This window comes from Silene latifolia, chromosome 4, assembly GCF_048544455.1.
Source record: "Silene latifolia isolate original U9 population chromosome 4, ASM4854445v1, whole genome shotgun sequence".
Taxonomy (NCBI): domain Eukaryota; kingdom Viridiplantae; phylum Streptophyta; class Magnoliopsida; order Caryophyllales; family Caryophyllaceae; genus Silene; species Silene latifolia.
In genome coordinates, this window is record NC_133529.1 from 56,614,016 (window position 1) to 56,629,320 (window position 15,305).

Genomic DNA, 15,305 nt, shown 5'->3' on the forward strand with positions numbered 1-15,305 from the left:
CTTCTAATGTTTTCTTCAATACAAACTTGTGGTACATTTCTACGTTTATTGTAAAACCGTCTCTCACGAAAATTTCTCATTGTCCCAAGGCAATCTGCGTATTATCTCAGCCTATTGTTCCCAATTTGAGATTAATTTATTGCCTTCTGCAATTGGAATGCATCCTACATAATCGGTGCTATATGTATGGTGGATCAAGTAGAGAAGAGGTGAATGATATTTCAAATTGGAGGTGAATGATATTTCAAATTGGTTTTATATAGAAAGCGCAAAGTAGTGTTATTGCGAGGGACAAGGAAATTAGCCCCAAATGTTCAATTGAAGCGCAAAGTAATGTGCAATTGAGTCTCAGTTTTTGTCAAATTGTAAGAAGAATAACACTATTTGATTGATGCTGATGTTGATGATAGTTATGGAGCAACATCCCGACTTGGGTTTTCTTAGGTTGCTTCTTTCTCATTGAAGAGTTAAGTATCTAAGAGGGGAGGTGTGAATTAGGTATGTTTTAAAATTTCTACTTAATTTTTATTGTTTTAAAATAAGTTGATTGATAAGCTCATATAATTACCTTCTATTTACCGTGTTTTATGCATAATAAGCGATACTAGGAAGCGGTTTTGCTTGACTTATGTCTTTATTAACCAATTTCGAGTGTAGATTTATTATGGAGGTTTTGATCGTGTTTTGGAGGAAGCTCGGGGTGGTTCTAAGTCACAAATGAAGCATGGAAGCAAGCTACAAGAGAACAAGGGAAAAACCATCCAAGAAAAGAAGCAAAGGAAAAAGTTGAAGCGCGAGTCCAGCAGTCCGGGCGCACCGTGCGCCCCTCCTTATACCATTGGGCGCACCGTGCGCCTTACCTGGGTTTTATGCGTTTTTAATTACGGGCTCCTTCCAACTTAAGCCCATCATTTCCTCTTTAACCTAGGACTATATATAAGTAAATGCCATTAGGGATTCACCATCTTATGCTTTATTTTGTTAATCAAGTTGTAATTGAAAAATTATCATCTAATTTGGGTTTGAGATCTATTATGGAGAACTAATCTCCTCTTCTTAATCCGACTCAAAGGTATAATCTTTGGTTGTAAGACTCCTTAATCTTTTCTTAATTATTATTATTGTTCTTAATCTCTTGTGTTTAATTGCTTAATTTTGGAATCCTTGTTAGATTATGGTGATTAAGTGTGATTTCCTTGTTACTTAATCTTTTCAAGTTCCTTAATTTACATGTTGTTGGGTTTATTAAGTGTGATTTCCTTGTAATCCCATGTTGTAACAACTTGTTATTAAACTAATGAATGTGATTTCTTCTTGGTTTAATTAACATTTGAGAGATTAAGTTGTGATTGCTCATTAATTGTGATTTCATTGTGAGTAATTACACCCATTAGATTCCTATTACTTCATCTTCTTGTTAATTAATCTATGTGTGTGATTTCCACAAGAGGAATTAATAAGTTGGGTCAATTATTAAGTGTGATTTCCTTGTGATTGGCTTCTAATTAAGGGAATTTGGAGATTCAATCTCACTAATAGGCAGGGCAATAACATTGGTTAAAAGGATTGATTGAGTGGTTTTATCAACTAAAGTGTCTCACTTTATTGAGTTGGATTAAGTCTTTCTTAAACTTGATAATTTTTCTTCTTAAAACTTGTTTGATTGATTACTTGTTGTTAACTCTTATTTGAATTTTATTTTGTTACTTTTGAAATCCAAACCAAAAACCCCCCCTTTTTACATACTTGTTGTTAATTTGTCACAATTGTTCTAATTGCTCTCTTGATTTCACCATTGCAAAACCCCCCTCCTCTTGAATTCGATCCCATTGCTTGCTACTTTACTAGTTTATAATTAGTAATAATTAGTACGTATTGTGGTATATAAATTGTTAATTTGGCCGTCTTAAATAGCGACGTTTTAGGCGTGTCAAATTTTGGCGCCGTTGCCGGGGAAGGTAACGGTTTTGCTAGTGTTTTTGTTGGTGTTTTTAGAATAGTTGTGTTAATTAATTTTCACTTCACATTTGTTATTGTCTTGTTCATTACTTGTGTGAACCTTTTTGATTGTGTGCTTTTGTGTAGAATTGTTTATGGTCAATACTAGGAACTCAAGTGAACCACTTTTTCCATTCAACCCGGAAATTCAAAGATCACTTGCTTGGATAGGAGGAGGTATTAGAAGAGAGACCCCGGTTATTCACGAAATTAATCCCGTTACTCAACAAGACCAAGAGGAAGATAACACCTTCTCTTTTGTTATAGAAACCGTTCCACAACCCGTAAGAATCATCATGGGTGATGCCGAGAATCCACCAAGGAATGATCCACCAAGGGAGGATCCACCAAGGCCTAGGACCATCAAAGAACTTACCGCCTCGGACCTTACACAAGTCTCCTTGTGTATATCATTTCCGGCCTTAGCGGAAAATGCCACCTTTGAACTCAAGTCCGGGCTAATTCACCAATTGCCCCAATTCCACGGAACTAGTATGGAAGATCCCAATAAGCATCTAAACAAATTCCACGTAGTTTGCTCAAGCATGAAGCCTAATGGGGTTACCGACGAGCAACTTCAACTAAGAGCCTTCCCTTTTTCAGTCAAGGACGCAGCAAATGATTGGCTTTACTATCTCCCCACCGGGAGCATTACTACTTGGAATCACATGAAGAAGGCTTTCCTAGAGAAGTATTTTCCCGCTAGTCTCTCCTCTCAACTAAAGAAAGAAATAATTAATGTTGAACAAATGGATGGAGAGAACTTGTATGAGTATTGAGAGAGGTTCAAACAACTTCTTGCTAGTTGTACATACCATGGGTATACCGACCACGACCTACTCTTGAACTTTTGTGGTGGTCTCCTTGAGGATGATGATAGAATGATTAAAGCCGCTACACAAGGAGGGATTGAGTACATGTCTGTCCAAGAGGCAAATGACTTGATTGAAATATTAGTGGGAAGTTCTAGGAATTTTGGGAGGAGAGTCAAAAAGGCAAGTGTGACATCTTCTTCAAAGCAAAACTCCAACCATATGGAAGACAAAGTCGATTTTCTTACCAACTTGGTTAAGGAACTTGCAAAAGGGAATGGGAGTACATCTCATGTGAAATTTTGTGGTCTTTGTAATGATCCAACCCATCCCACCGATGGGTGTCCATCTTTGCAAACGGAGGATGCAAGTGAAGTGGTGAATGCTCTTGGGTTTAGGAATTTTGACCCCTATTCCAATACTTACAATGAGGGGTGGAAATTGCACCCAAATATGGGTTGGGGTGGAAATCAAAATCAAAACCAAAAGGGGCCCTCAAACTCTTCATTTCAAAAGCCAAACCAAAATCAAAACCAATCACAAAATTACTGGGAGGATATGATGAAAACACTTGCCGCCAATCAAGTGGCTTTGCAAGCCAATACCAAGGATTTCCAAACCGCCGTGCTTCAACAAAATCGGCTCACCGAATCTAGGATTGGTAACCTTGAGACCCAAGTTGGTCAAATTCTCAACACACTCACTACACAATCCACTCAAGGGGGGAGCCTCCCTTCTCACACAATTCCTCCACCCACCAAGGAACAAGCAAAAGCGGTTTCTTTGAGGAATGGTAGAGAGTTGGTAGAGGCACCCAAGGGCCCTAAGAAATCAAGGCCACTTCCCATTGTTCATGAAGTGGAGGATGTAGTTGAAGATGAAATTGAAGTAGTGGTGGAACATGGGAAAGCATCTACACCGGAGCAAGAGAGGGTAAATGAACCACTACCGGAATACGAGCCATAAGCTCCCTTTCCAAGTGCTTTGAATGACACAAGGGTCATTGATAAGAAGACCTCAAGCCTCTATGATATTTTTCGAAAGGTGGAGGTAAACATCCCTCTACTTGACCTTCTTAGTAGTGTGCCAAAACATGCTAAATTTTTGAAAGAATTGTGCACTACTAAGAGGATCAACAAAGGTAAAAGTATGAAGAAAGTGAGGGCTAGTGAACATGTCTCGGCTATGTTTCAAAAGGGTTTACCACAAAAATGTGGTGATCCGAGCATGTTCACTATTCCTTGCAAGATTGGTGAATTGGAGTGCCAAAGAGCCATGCTCGATTTGGGTGCTTCAATCAATGTTTTACCTCACTATCTTTATGAGTCTCTAAAGTTGGGACCTTTGAAACCAACTCATGTGGTTATTTCATTAGCCGATAGATCTAACATTTACCCCAAGAGAATCATTGAGGATGTTTTGGTCAAGGTGGGGGAAATGATTTTCCCCGCCGACTTCTATGTGATCGAAATGGAGCTCGAAAAAGGTTCCACTCCCATCCTCTTGGGAAGACCTTTCATGAAGACCTCAAACACTAAGATAGATGTGTCTAGTGGATGTCTTACCATGGAATTTGAAGGTGAAAAGATTAAATAGAACATCTATGAGGCAATGAAATATCCCACCGAGACTTCTTCACTATGCTATTTGGAAATATTCGAACCTATTGTTCAAACCTTCTATGAATTAAGTAAAGATGATTCTTTGGATATTGCATTGACCAATGGAATGCTTGGAGAAGATATTGGGTATGATTTGTCTTGTAATTTGCAGGAAACTATTCCAGACTTGGAAGCAACCCCATTCATGGAAGATTGGGAAGAAATCGAAACAAGAAACAGGGCAGCAGTTCAGGCGCACCGTGCGCCCAACCCTGTCCATCAGGGCGCACCGTGCGCCCAGACCCCTGTCCATGATTTTTGTTTCATTTATTCCTCTTTGTTGGAAGAGTTACCAAAGGAGAGACCTATTCCCTCAATAGTGAAGGCTCCTATTGTTGAGTTAAAGCCCTTGCCAAGTCACTTGAAGTATGTTTTTCTAGGGGAAGAAGAAACTTTGCCCGTCATTATTTCAAGCAAGCTTGCAAGTAGCCAAGAAGACTCTCTCATTCAAGTTTTAAAGAAGCACACGGAGGCTATTGGATGGACAATGGCCGACATCAAGGGGATAAGCCCAACATTGTATATGTATAGGATTCTTTTGGACGAAGAAACCAAACCCGTTCGCCAACCGCAAAGGCGTTTGAACCCTGGCCTCCTATGATGGAAGTTGTGAAGAAAGAGGTACTCAAACTTCTACATGTAGGTATGATCTACCCTATCTCGGATAGTCAATGGGTTAGTCCAACCCAAGTTGTTCCAAAGAAGTCCGGGCTAACGGTAGTCGAAAACCAAGACGGTGTCTCGATTCCCATCCAAGTTCAAAATGGGTGGCGAGTTTGTATCGACTACCGTAGGCTAAATGCGATCACTCAGAAAGACCATTTTCCGCTTCCTTTCATGGATCAAATGTTGGAAAGGTTAGCGGGAAAATCTTATTATTGTTTTTTGGACGGTTACTCGGGCTACTTTCAAATCCCTATAGCACCCGAGGACCAAACAAAAACAACCTTCACATGCCCCTTTGGGACGTTTGCGTACCGCAAAATGCCTTTTGGCCTTTGTAATGCGCCCGGAACGTTTCAAAGGTGCATGATGAGCATTTTTTCAAAACATGGAGGATTTTATTGAGGTATTCATGGACGATTTCACCGTCCACGGTGAATCATTTAAGGATTGTTTGAGTCACTTAACTTGGGTCCTCCAACATTGCATTGAAACCAACCTTGTACTTAACCATGAGAAATGTCATTTTATGGTTGAGGAAGGAATAGTGTTGGGACATGTTGTGTCCTTTAGGGGAATTGAGGTCGATAAGGCCAAGGTCGATACCATTCGCACCTTGCCTTATCCTACTAATGTGCGTGAAGTGAGATCTTTCTTTGGTCATGCCGGCTTCTATCGGCGTTTCATCAAGGACTTCTCCAAGATTGTCGCCCCTTTGTGCAAACTTCTTCAAAAGAAAAGTGAATTTATTATGAGTGAAGAATGTAAGAAAGCTTTTGATACACTCAAAGAGAAGTTGATCACGGCTCCCATTATTCAAGCACCCAATTGGAATGAGCCATTTGAAATAATGGCGGATGCAAGCAACTATGCCCTTGGCGCGGTTTTAGGCCAAAGGGTAGGAAAGCTACCTCATGTCATTCAATATGCCTCCACCATGATGAATGAAGCTCAACGGAATTATACCACCATCGAAAAAGAATTCCTTGCGGTAGTGTTTGCTCTAGAGAAGTTCCGCTCTTACATCCTAGGAGCTAAAACCATCATCTTCACCGACCATATGGCCTTGAGGCACCTTGCCTCTAAGAAAGAATCTAAGCCCCGATTTATGCGGTGGGTGTTGCTTTTGAGTGAATTTGAGATTGAGATCAAAGATAAGAAAGGCTCCACCAACACGGTGGCGGACCACCTTAGTAGAATCATCCAAGAAGACTCCTTAGTGCCACAAGTTCCAATCAAGGAGACCTTCCCGGATGAATCTCTTCTTGCCTTGATGTCTACCGAACCTTGGTATGCACACATAGTGAATTACTTGGTCTTGAACAAGTTTCCTTCAGGTTTTACTCGACATCAAAAAGACAAAGTCAAAAGTGATTCCAAGTATTATGTGTGGGATGATCCTTACTTGTGGAAATTTTGTGCATATCAAGTAGCAAGGAGGTGTGTGCCGGATACCGAAATTATGTCAATTCTCCGGTTTTGCCACGAGTATGCTTGTGGGGGGTCACTTTGGTGCAAAGAAGACGGCCAAGAAAGTGTTGGATAGTGGTTTCTTTTGGCCAACACTTTTTAGAGATGCACACTCCTTGGTTAAGGCTTGCGATAGATGCCAAAGAGTTGGCAACATTTCAAGACGAGGGGAAATGCCACAAACCCCAATGATCTATTGTGAGATATTCGATGTGTGGGGCATTAACTTCATGGGACCATTCCCCGCATCTTGTGGTTACATTTACATCCTTTTGGCGGTGGACTACGTCTCCAAGTGGGTGGAGGCTAAGGCCACCAAGACCGATGATGCAAAGGTGGTTGGAGAATTCATTAAAACCAACATCTTCTCTCGATTTGTTTTTTCTAAAGCTTTGATAAGTGACCGTGGAACTCATTTTTACAACAAGGCTATTGGAGCTTTACTCAAAAAGTATGGGGTAATTCATAAGGTATATATGGCCTATCACCCTCAAACCAACGGCCAAGCCGAGGTTTCTAATAGGGAGATCAAGGCTATACTTGAGAAGACGGTGAATCCCGATCGCAAGGATTGGAGTTTGAGATTGGATGATGCTTTGTGGGTATATCGCACGGCCTACAAAAGACCAATAGGGATGTCCCCTTACCGCCTACTTTTCGGGAAACCATGTCACTTGCCCGTGGAGCTTGAGCATCGGGCTTATTGGGCGGTCAAGTCGTTCAATTTGCAAATGAATGAAGTGGGCCTTCATAGGAAACTTCAACTCCAAGAATTGGAGGAAATTCGAAATGATTCTTATGAGAGTGCGTTGGTTTACAAGGCAAAGACAATAACATGGAATGACAATATGATTGCAAGAAGAGTATTTCAAGTTGGGGAGAAAGTCTTGCTTTTCCAAAATCGTCTTTGACTTTTCTCGGGAAAATTGCGCTCTAGATGGATGCGACCATATGAGGTGGTGAAAGTTTTTCCACATGGAGAAATAGAGATCAAGTGCTTAAAGACCGGAAAAGTCTTGAAAGTGAATGGACAACGACTTAAGCATTATTATGAAGGCATTGAAGCGGGTGAAGTGGAAACACTACATCTTATTGATCCCATTTACGAGGCTTAATGGAAAGTGCAACCTTGTCGATCCATCGACGTTAAATAAATGGCAAACCTTTGTAAATAGTTCTTTCCCTTGCATATTTACATTTCGCTTTGCATTTTAATTCCGTAATTGCATTTTTGAATTAATTTCCTTCTAATTTAATATTGCATGCATTTTAAATTACCGTTCATGTCATTTTAGAGTAGGTTAATGTGTGTTTGAGTGTGAAGGTTTCTAACCTAAGGTGAATTCGTGAAGAATGGAAGTATGCGAGCTAAAAAAATCGGCAAAAAAAGGAAGGATTGGAGATGAAAAAGCCACGATTCCAGCGCACTGGGCGCACCGTGCGCCCTCCTTAACCCCATTGGGTGCACCGTGCGCCTACCCCTCAACCAGCCCGTCAAAAAAATGAAATACCCGACATTTGCTCCATGTTTCCCCTAATTCTTCATTTGTTCATCTTCCCCAACTCAAAAACCCAAATTCAATTCTCCCAACTCCCTCAAATCTTAATCAAATTCAACAAAATCAAGTGCAAAATCATCTTTAATCATCAACAAGTTTATTTCCACTGCAATTTTCGCGAGCAAGGTGCTGAAAATCGCCGTTTGGTGCCGCGAAATCCAACCTAGGGTTTCGAAATTCATCAATTTTGTGAAGTTTTTTGGGTTGTTATTGGGTTAAGGGACTTATTTGGGCATTCTTGTATCAATTTCCGCATCAAACAACAACTACAAGGATCAAAGGGAGATATAACACCTTATTCTTATCCTTGTCCATTATTAGTCCAAAAAATTCGAAATTCCTTGCTTAATTTCGATTTTTTTTGCTTTCATTTGTTGTTGTTAATGGTCCTTAGCCATTTTCTAAACTTGTGGGGTGATTTTTCCTTAAGCAAATAGTTAGTAAACACTACACTCAAGTAGTGCCTACCAAATGTTTGTTGAAAGTCCCCACCCAATTGTTTTTCCAAAAACTTGTGTTTTGTGAGAATTTTGAGTTACTATGGGAAAGACCAAGGAAAGCGCGGCTTCTTAATCAAAGGGGAAGAAGAGAGCCGCCCCTTCTCAACCAACCTAAGAGTATTTAGGCCGGGAGGCATTGTCGGGCACGACCCTTACCAATTTCAAAAAGCTTGACGCTAAGTCCTCGGTTGTGACCACTAAGTTTCTTTATTCTTATACTCTTGAAAGATTGGGTATGTTGCCAATGACTAGACTTTTATTGGAGAAGGTGGGTTTAGATACTTGCATTGATGAGAAAATTGTCACAAGGAGGAGAAACACACTTGAATTCCTTGCCTCCTTAGAAAAGGTCACATTGGGAAGGGATAAAGTTCCGGGAATCAAATTCCGGACTTGCAAGACACTTCACACCATGACATTTGACCAAATACGACAAGCCCTTCACATCACTAAAGTCCCCGAACCCGTCCCCATTGACCTAGCCGGAGTGAGTGCTTTTTGGCTCGCTATCACCGGTGATGCAAGAGACAGAAATAGCAAAAACACCAACCTTCCCTACCCCCCCCCCCTTCGGACTGTGAGTCAGCACATAAACACGAACTACCTTGTACAAACCGAACCCACAAAAATGAATGAAAAATTTTTGGGTTGTTTATGGGCAATGACTCCGGAGGGGAAGGGGATTCCGGATTGGGCCGGGATGTTCATTGATGGATGTTTGGAACTTCAAAAGCATCCCACGGACACCATCTACATTGGTGGGATGATTGAGAAGCTAGTGTGTGCATTAGAGGTCCCCCTTGAGGAGGGCATGTCGGCTCTTGTGGGGAATAGTTGGATGGATCACCTATGTTTCGGGGGAATGGGTATGTTTGAGGTTGTCGAAGAACACCCCCTCCGAGTCATATAGAAAATGGGTGGCAGCTCTAACGCCAAGAACTACATGTACCTCCCCCGCCCCCATGACTCTCCTTTGGGGTGGGGAAAAGCCGCCGATTTCTATATGGTCCCGGATGATGAGTTTGCAAACCTATGGATTGACCGAGCTTATCTTGTCCAAGCGGAGGAAGTGCGTGAGGGTGGCCAACAACAAGGTGGGTTGGAATTTCCCCACGTTGGTGATCCTCCCTTTGACCAACCAATGCCCGATGTACAACAAGATCAACAACAACACCCATCACCTCCATTTTCTTCCTTTCAACCGGAAATGCCTTTTGATTTTCATCAATGGATAATGGGGGTTAATTCTCAATTGACCACCATTCATCAAAATGTCAACCAAGTGAGGGAGGATGCCAATGCAAGGTGGAACATTCTAGAGCAACGCCACCAATATTATCAAGAGGACATGGAAGAACAACGCTTTGTCCAAAATGCTAACTATGACATGTTGGTGGCTCTCAACAATTTCCACATTCAAGGCTTTCCTAACATTTATCATGGCTATGATCAAGCTTGCGTGGATGAAAACAATGCCACCATGGCACGGTTCTCATCCCGAAGACAAGGAAGAAGAGGAGGAGGGCACCCGGGAAGTGGGGGTGCCTCTAGTTCACATTCTTGAGATTAGATTGGGTGCTCACTTCCACTTTGAGGACAAAGTGAAGAACAAAGTGTGGGGTGGGCACGAGTTGGGAAATTGTAACATATTGTAATATATTTCAATTCACATCATGCATTGTATCTTAAAAAAAAAAAAGAAAAGGAAAAAAAAGAAAGACAAAAAGAAAGAAAAGAGAAGAGAAAAGAAAAACCCGGCTAGGATGAAAACCCGAAAGGGCAACCTAGGCAAAAATGGGAAAGTGGCCGAGGTCGGAGTGAAAACCCGAAAGGGCACTCCAGGCAAAATGAAAAAATGAGTGCGACCCACGTGAGATAGAGTGAGGAAAAATGCTAAACCGAAAACCCGCAAGGGCGGGCGGTTTAGGCAAAATGAGAGATTTAGGCAAAATGAAAAATGATTGAAACTCTCAAGTCTTGTCACATAATTTTACTATTTCCTAGATGTGTTGGTGACATAAGTGAAAGTGTTAAGGAAGGCCGGAAGGGTAGGCTAGTGGTATGCCAAGATTAGAAGGGAGGTTGTGGAAGCTTACTTTGATACTAATGCTTGGCATACTTGTTGTTTGGAGTGGGACTTGTTAGGCTTGATTTATGCATGGTTGTTGGTGATGAGTTGAGAGATCGCTTGTTGTTTTGAATTGTTGAGATGAGGAGGAATTGAGGTTGCCTACTTGTTGAGCTAGGGGATGCTTAGAATGAATATGGTAACCTTGTTTTGAACCAAGTGGAGTGATAAGGGGGAGTAATAAAGAGAATGGTGATGAGTTGTGAGTGAATTGTGAGAATTGTATTGGTGGGTTTAGGAACATTATTAGAAGAGGGAAGTCACAAGGAGGGCGCGTGAGAGAGGAGCGACTCTTTATGGAGGATTTGGGTCACTTGTCTTATTTAGGAACATGTTGTGATGTGCTAGTGGCCATGAAGTGATATGAAGAGGGTGATATAAGAAGGTAGGGGTGCGAGAGAAGAGGGCATGTCCATGTGAGCTTCCCCATGCTTTTCTTATGAGTCTTCTCATTGATGATTTGGTTTTGGATAGTTTGCTCGGGACGAGCAAAGGCTCAAGTGTGGGGTGGTTGATAAGCTCATATAATGACCTTCTATTTACCGTGTTTTATGCATAATAAGCGATACTAGATAGCGGTTTTGCTTGACTTATGTCTTTATTAACCAATTCCGAGTGTAGATTTGTTATGGAGGTTTTGATCGTGTTTTGGAGGAAGCTCGGAGTGGTTCTAAGTCACAAATGAAGCATGGAAGCAAGCTACAATAGAACAAGGGAAGAACCATCCAAGAGAAGAAGCAAAGGAAAAAGTTGAAGCGCGAGTCCAGCAGTCCGGGAGCACCGTGCGCCCCTCCTTATACCATTGGGCGCACCGTGCGCCCTACCTGGGTTTTATGCGTTTTTAATTACGGGCTCCTTCTAACTTAAGCCCATCATTTCCTCTTTAACCTAGGACTATATATAAGTGAATGCCATTAGGGATTCACCATATTATGCTTTATCTTATGCTTTATTTTGTTAATCAAGTTGTAATTGAAGAATTATCATCTAATTTGGGTTTGAGATCTATTATGGAGAACTAATCTCCTCTTCTTAATCCGACTCAAAGGTATAATCTTTGGTTGTAAGACTCCTTAATCTTTCCTTAATTATTATTATTGTTCTTAATCTCTTGTGTTTAATTGCTTAATTTTGGAATCCTTGTTAGATTATGGTGATTAAGTGTGATTTCCTTGTTACTTAATCTTTCCAAGTTCCTTAATTTACATATTGTTGGGTTTATTAAGTGTGATTTCCTTGTAATCCCATGTTGCAACAACTTGTTATTAGTCTAATGAATGTGATTTCATCTTGGTTTAATTAACATTTGAGAGATTAAGTTGTGATTGCTCATTAATTGTGATTTCATTGTGAGTAATTGCACCTATTAGATTCCTATTGCTTCATCTTCTTGTTAATTAATCTATGTGTGTGATTTCCACTAGAGGAGTTAATAAGTTGGGTCAATTATTAAGTGTGATTTCCTTGTGATTGGTTTCTAATTAAGGGAATTTGGAGATTTAATCTCACTAATAGACAATAACATTGGTTAAAAGGATTGATTGAGTGGTTTTATAAACTAAAGTGTCTCACTTTATTGAGTTGGATTAAGTCTTTCTTAAACTTGATAATTTTTCATCTTAAAACTTGTTTGATTGATTACTTGTTGTTCACTCTTATTTGAATTTTATTTTGTTACTTTTGAAATCCAAACCAAAAACCCCCCATTTTTATATACTTGTTGTTAATTTGTCACAATTGTTCTAATTGCTCTCTTGATTTCACCATTGCAAAACCCCGTTCTCTTGGGTTCGATCCCATTACTTTCTACTTTACTAGTTTATAATTAGTAATAATTAGTATGTATTGTGGTATATAAATTGTTAATTTGGCCGTCTTAAATAGCGACGTTTTAGGCGTGTCATTGATTAACAAAATGAAGAACAAATGGATACATCAAATAAATTAAGTAATTATGAGTGTATCACATTGTCTTAGCAAGTGGAGTAAAGGCTACAGACCATGTATTTACGACTATTGCTTACTGAAAACGTAAGTGAAGAAACAAGTAAATAAATTGTAGCGGAATTAAAAGCGACGAGAAATCAACAAAAAGATTTTTGAATTGGTTTGGCCAACACTCTAGGGGCCTACGTCCAATCTTCTTTTTACAGATTAGTTAAGTGAGCTAGTCCGATTACTTGAAACCCTTACAATAAAAAGGACCAACAACCTACTCCGGTTGCGACAAGAGTTCGAAGACTACTCCATCTAAGAACTCGACACTCTAACTAGAATGTTTACAAGATCAAGTTTCCTCAATCTGATTCTTTAAAATAATTGAGGATAACTTATTAGATCAAACGATTCTAGATGAGAGAGTACAATACATTAAAGCAACAGTGGTGATGACTGTGACACTTGAAGACTTAGAAGATTTTGCAAAAGAAATGCTTTGAGTTCTTAAAACTGACTTTGCAAAAATACTTTGATATCTAAGAAAATAGTCTTGCTTTCAAAATGAAGGAAAGTGTTCCTTTTATAAAGGGAGCAAACAAGAGGAAGCAAGCTAGGGTTTGAGATCAAGACTTTTGGTCATGTGACAAAAAGTATTGACCTTCCCAAACTAACACCAAAAGAGGCTACCTTCTAAGAAGCAAAAAGGAGAAAATAAGACTTGTAGTTATCCTCAAAAGGTCTTTGAATTTTTCAGAAACTAAGTGAAGAAACAATCACAAGAGGACAACTCTTGTGATTAAAAGGAAAGAACCAAACTTTGTTTCATGAAAGTCAAAGGAAAGTTTTAGCATGAACGAGGAAAACTTTTGAAGTGCAAATTACAATATCTTTTCAAAGACCAACCCTTCATTATTGCAAAAGATTAATCTGAAAACCTTCTTTCAAAACCAAGGCAAGAAACTGTCATTTTGAATAAAAAAGTGGATTTCGAAATTGAAAGATTTCTTCAAGTGTTACGGACCAAAAGTGACAGTCAAGCTTACTGTTACCAGCGAGTGTAACGGCGTAACACCCCCATTTATTCAGGAGCCTTTAGCTAGACATTCCCAAATAAATAGGGCTGTTACCATCTCGGTTTCCCGAGGTAGTGAATAACAAAGTCCAACTCACCAAAGTACTTTATATTAAAAACTTAATGATTACATGTTAATTACAACTTAACCAACTAAAACCTAATTTAAAATAATTACAACTCGTAGCGAAAATAAATAAAGTGATATAATTGTTCTATGTGATCTAGACTTCATCTACGGTCCAAGTCAAGCTCTCATCCCAATGCTCCCGAGTCAGCTAATCTTTAGTACCTGTCAAATCTGCTCCCCATAAAACGGTTCACCGCAGGTGTTCACGAATACACAGTCAACCACGAGGTTGAGTAGGAATAAATACTAACAACAAAAACATACGATAACAATCCAATTTCTTTTTTTATCATTGCACAACCCCCTGAAAACGTGCTCCTCCCTTTACTTAGCACACCTAAGCCAAGTTCTACTCATTACACTAATCATCCCGCCAATCCCTGGCCGGGGCAGCCTCAACCCGAAGGTGAGTAAGCACACACTACATTACCAAAAACTAATGTCTGCCTCAACATATAGTTGAGTGATATCCACCAGATGGCCTGCAGACTAATCTGGGGTCTGCCTCGAGTAAACACGATAAATATCGTCTGCCAGAATAAATCTGTTCAACCACTCCACATTACTATAAGTAATGTCTGCCAGAATAAATCTGTTACTACTACAACAATACTCCACCACAATTTAACCAACATATACAATATAATTCTCCCTTCTAACAGTTACGATATTATTAACCACCATATGCAGTATAAATCTTCCTTCCAACAGTTACGATTATATCAACCAACACAATTCACATACGATTAATTCACTTTAATATAAATCATCCAACAAACATTGCCGAGTAAAAGTTGAGTAGGATTTATCCCTACCTCGAAAGCAAGCACTCCAATTACGCAATCTAATTAGTAGAAATCCAATATAAGCTTCTCAACAATACCGTCACCTAACCATAAATAATTATTTACAATTACTAATTATTCTCAACCAATTAATTTAATCATCTTTAATTATATTACTTAAATCATTAATTATCCAATTACTTATATTAATTTACTCAATTATAATTTATTTATATTAATTATTTCCGGTGTAAATTAATATGCAAAACCCGTCTTATAAGAACCCGACTCGACCCAACTAACAAATTAAATAAAACAAAGCAAACCCATGGCACACCCACGTGAACCTCGTAAAACAAACACAAACACCACCAAACGACACAGCAAAAACCGAGTCCCAAACCCCTCACCAAAACCCGCCTATTGCGACACCCCTAGCTACCGACACCACCACCCAATCCTACCACGCCCTAGCCCGCACCACGGCCAACCCCGAAAGCCCTTAACCACCACCTGAACCCTCCTATACAGGTCGTGAAATCACGCCCTAAACAACCTCGAAAAAACCCGACACGAGAACAATGAAACC

At 39.9% G+C, this 15,305-nt stretch overlaps 1 protein-coding gene across 1 annotated transcript; it reads left to right on the plus strand.

Annotated features, from left to right (window-relative positions):
• The first annotated feature begins 2,879 nt into the window (after positions 1-2,879).
• Positions 2,880-4,406, plus strand: LOC141651529 (uncharacterized). The gene is made up of 2 exons (XM_074459237.1): positions 2,880-3,743; positions 3,855-4,406. Exons 1-2 carry the CDS (start codon positions 2,880-2,882, stop codon positions 4,404-4,406), a joined length of 1,416 nt encoding a protein of 471 aa, XP_074315338.1.
• The last annotated feature ends 10,899 nt before the right edge of the window (positions 4,407-15,305 follow it).

Excerpts from the sequence above, each read along its gene's own strand:
- LOC141651529 (XM_074459237.1), top strand. The coding sequence starts at position 2,880 with ATGATTAAAGCCGCTACACAAGGAGGGATTGAGTACATGTCTGTCCAA. Across the intron at positions 3,744-3,854 it reads CTACACCGGAGCAAGAGAGG|GTGGAGGTAAACATCCCTCT; the intron begins GTAAATGAACCA and ends ATTTTTCGAAAG.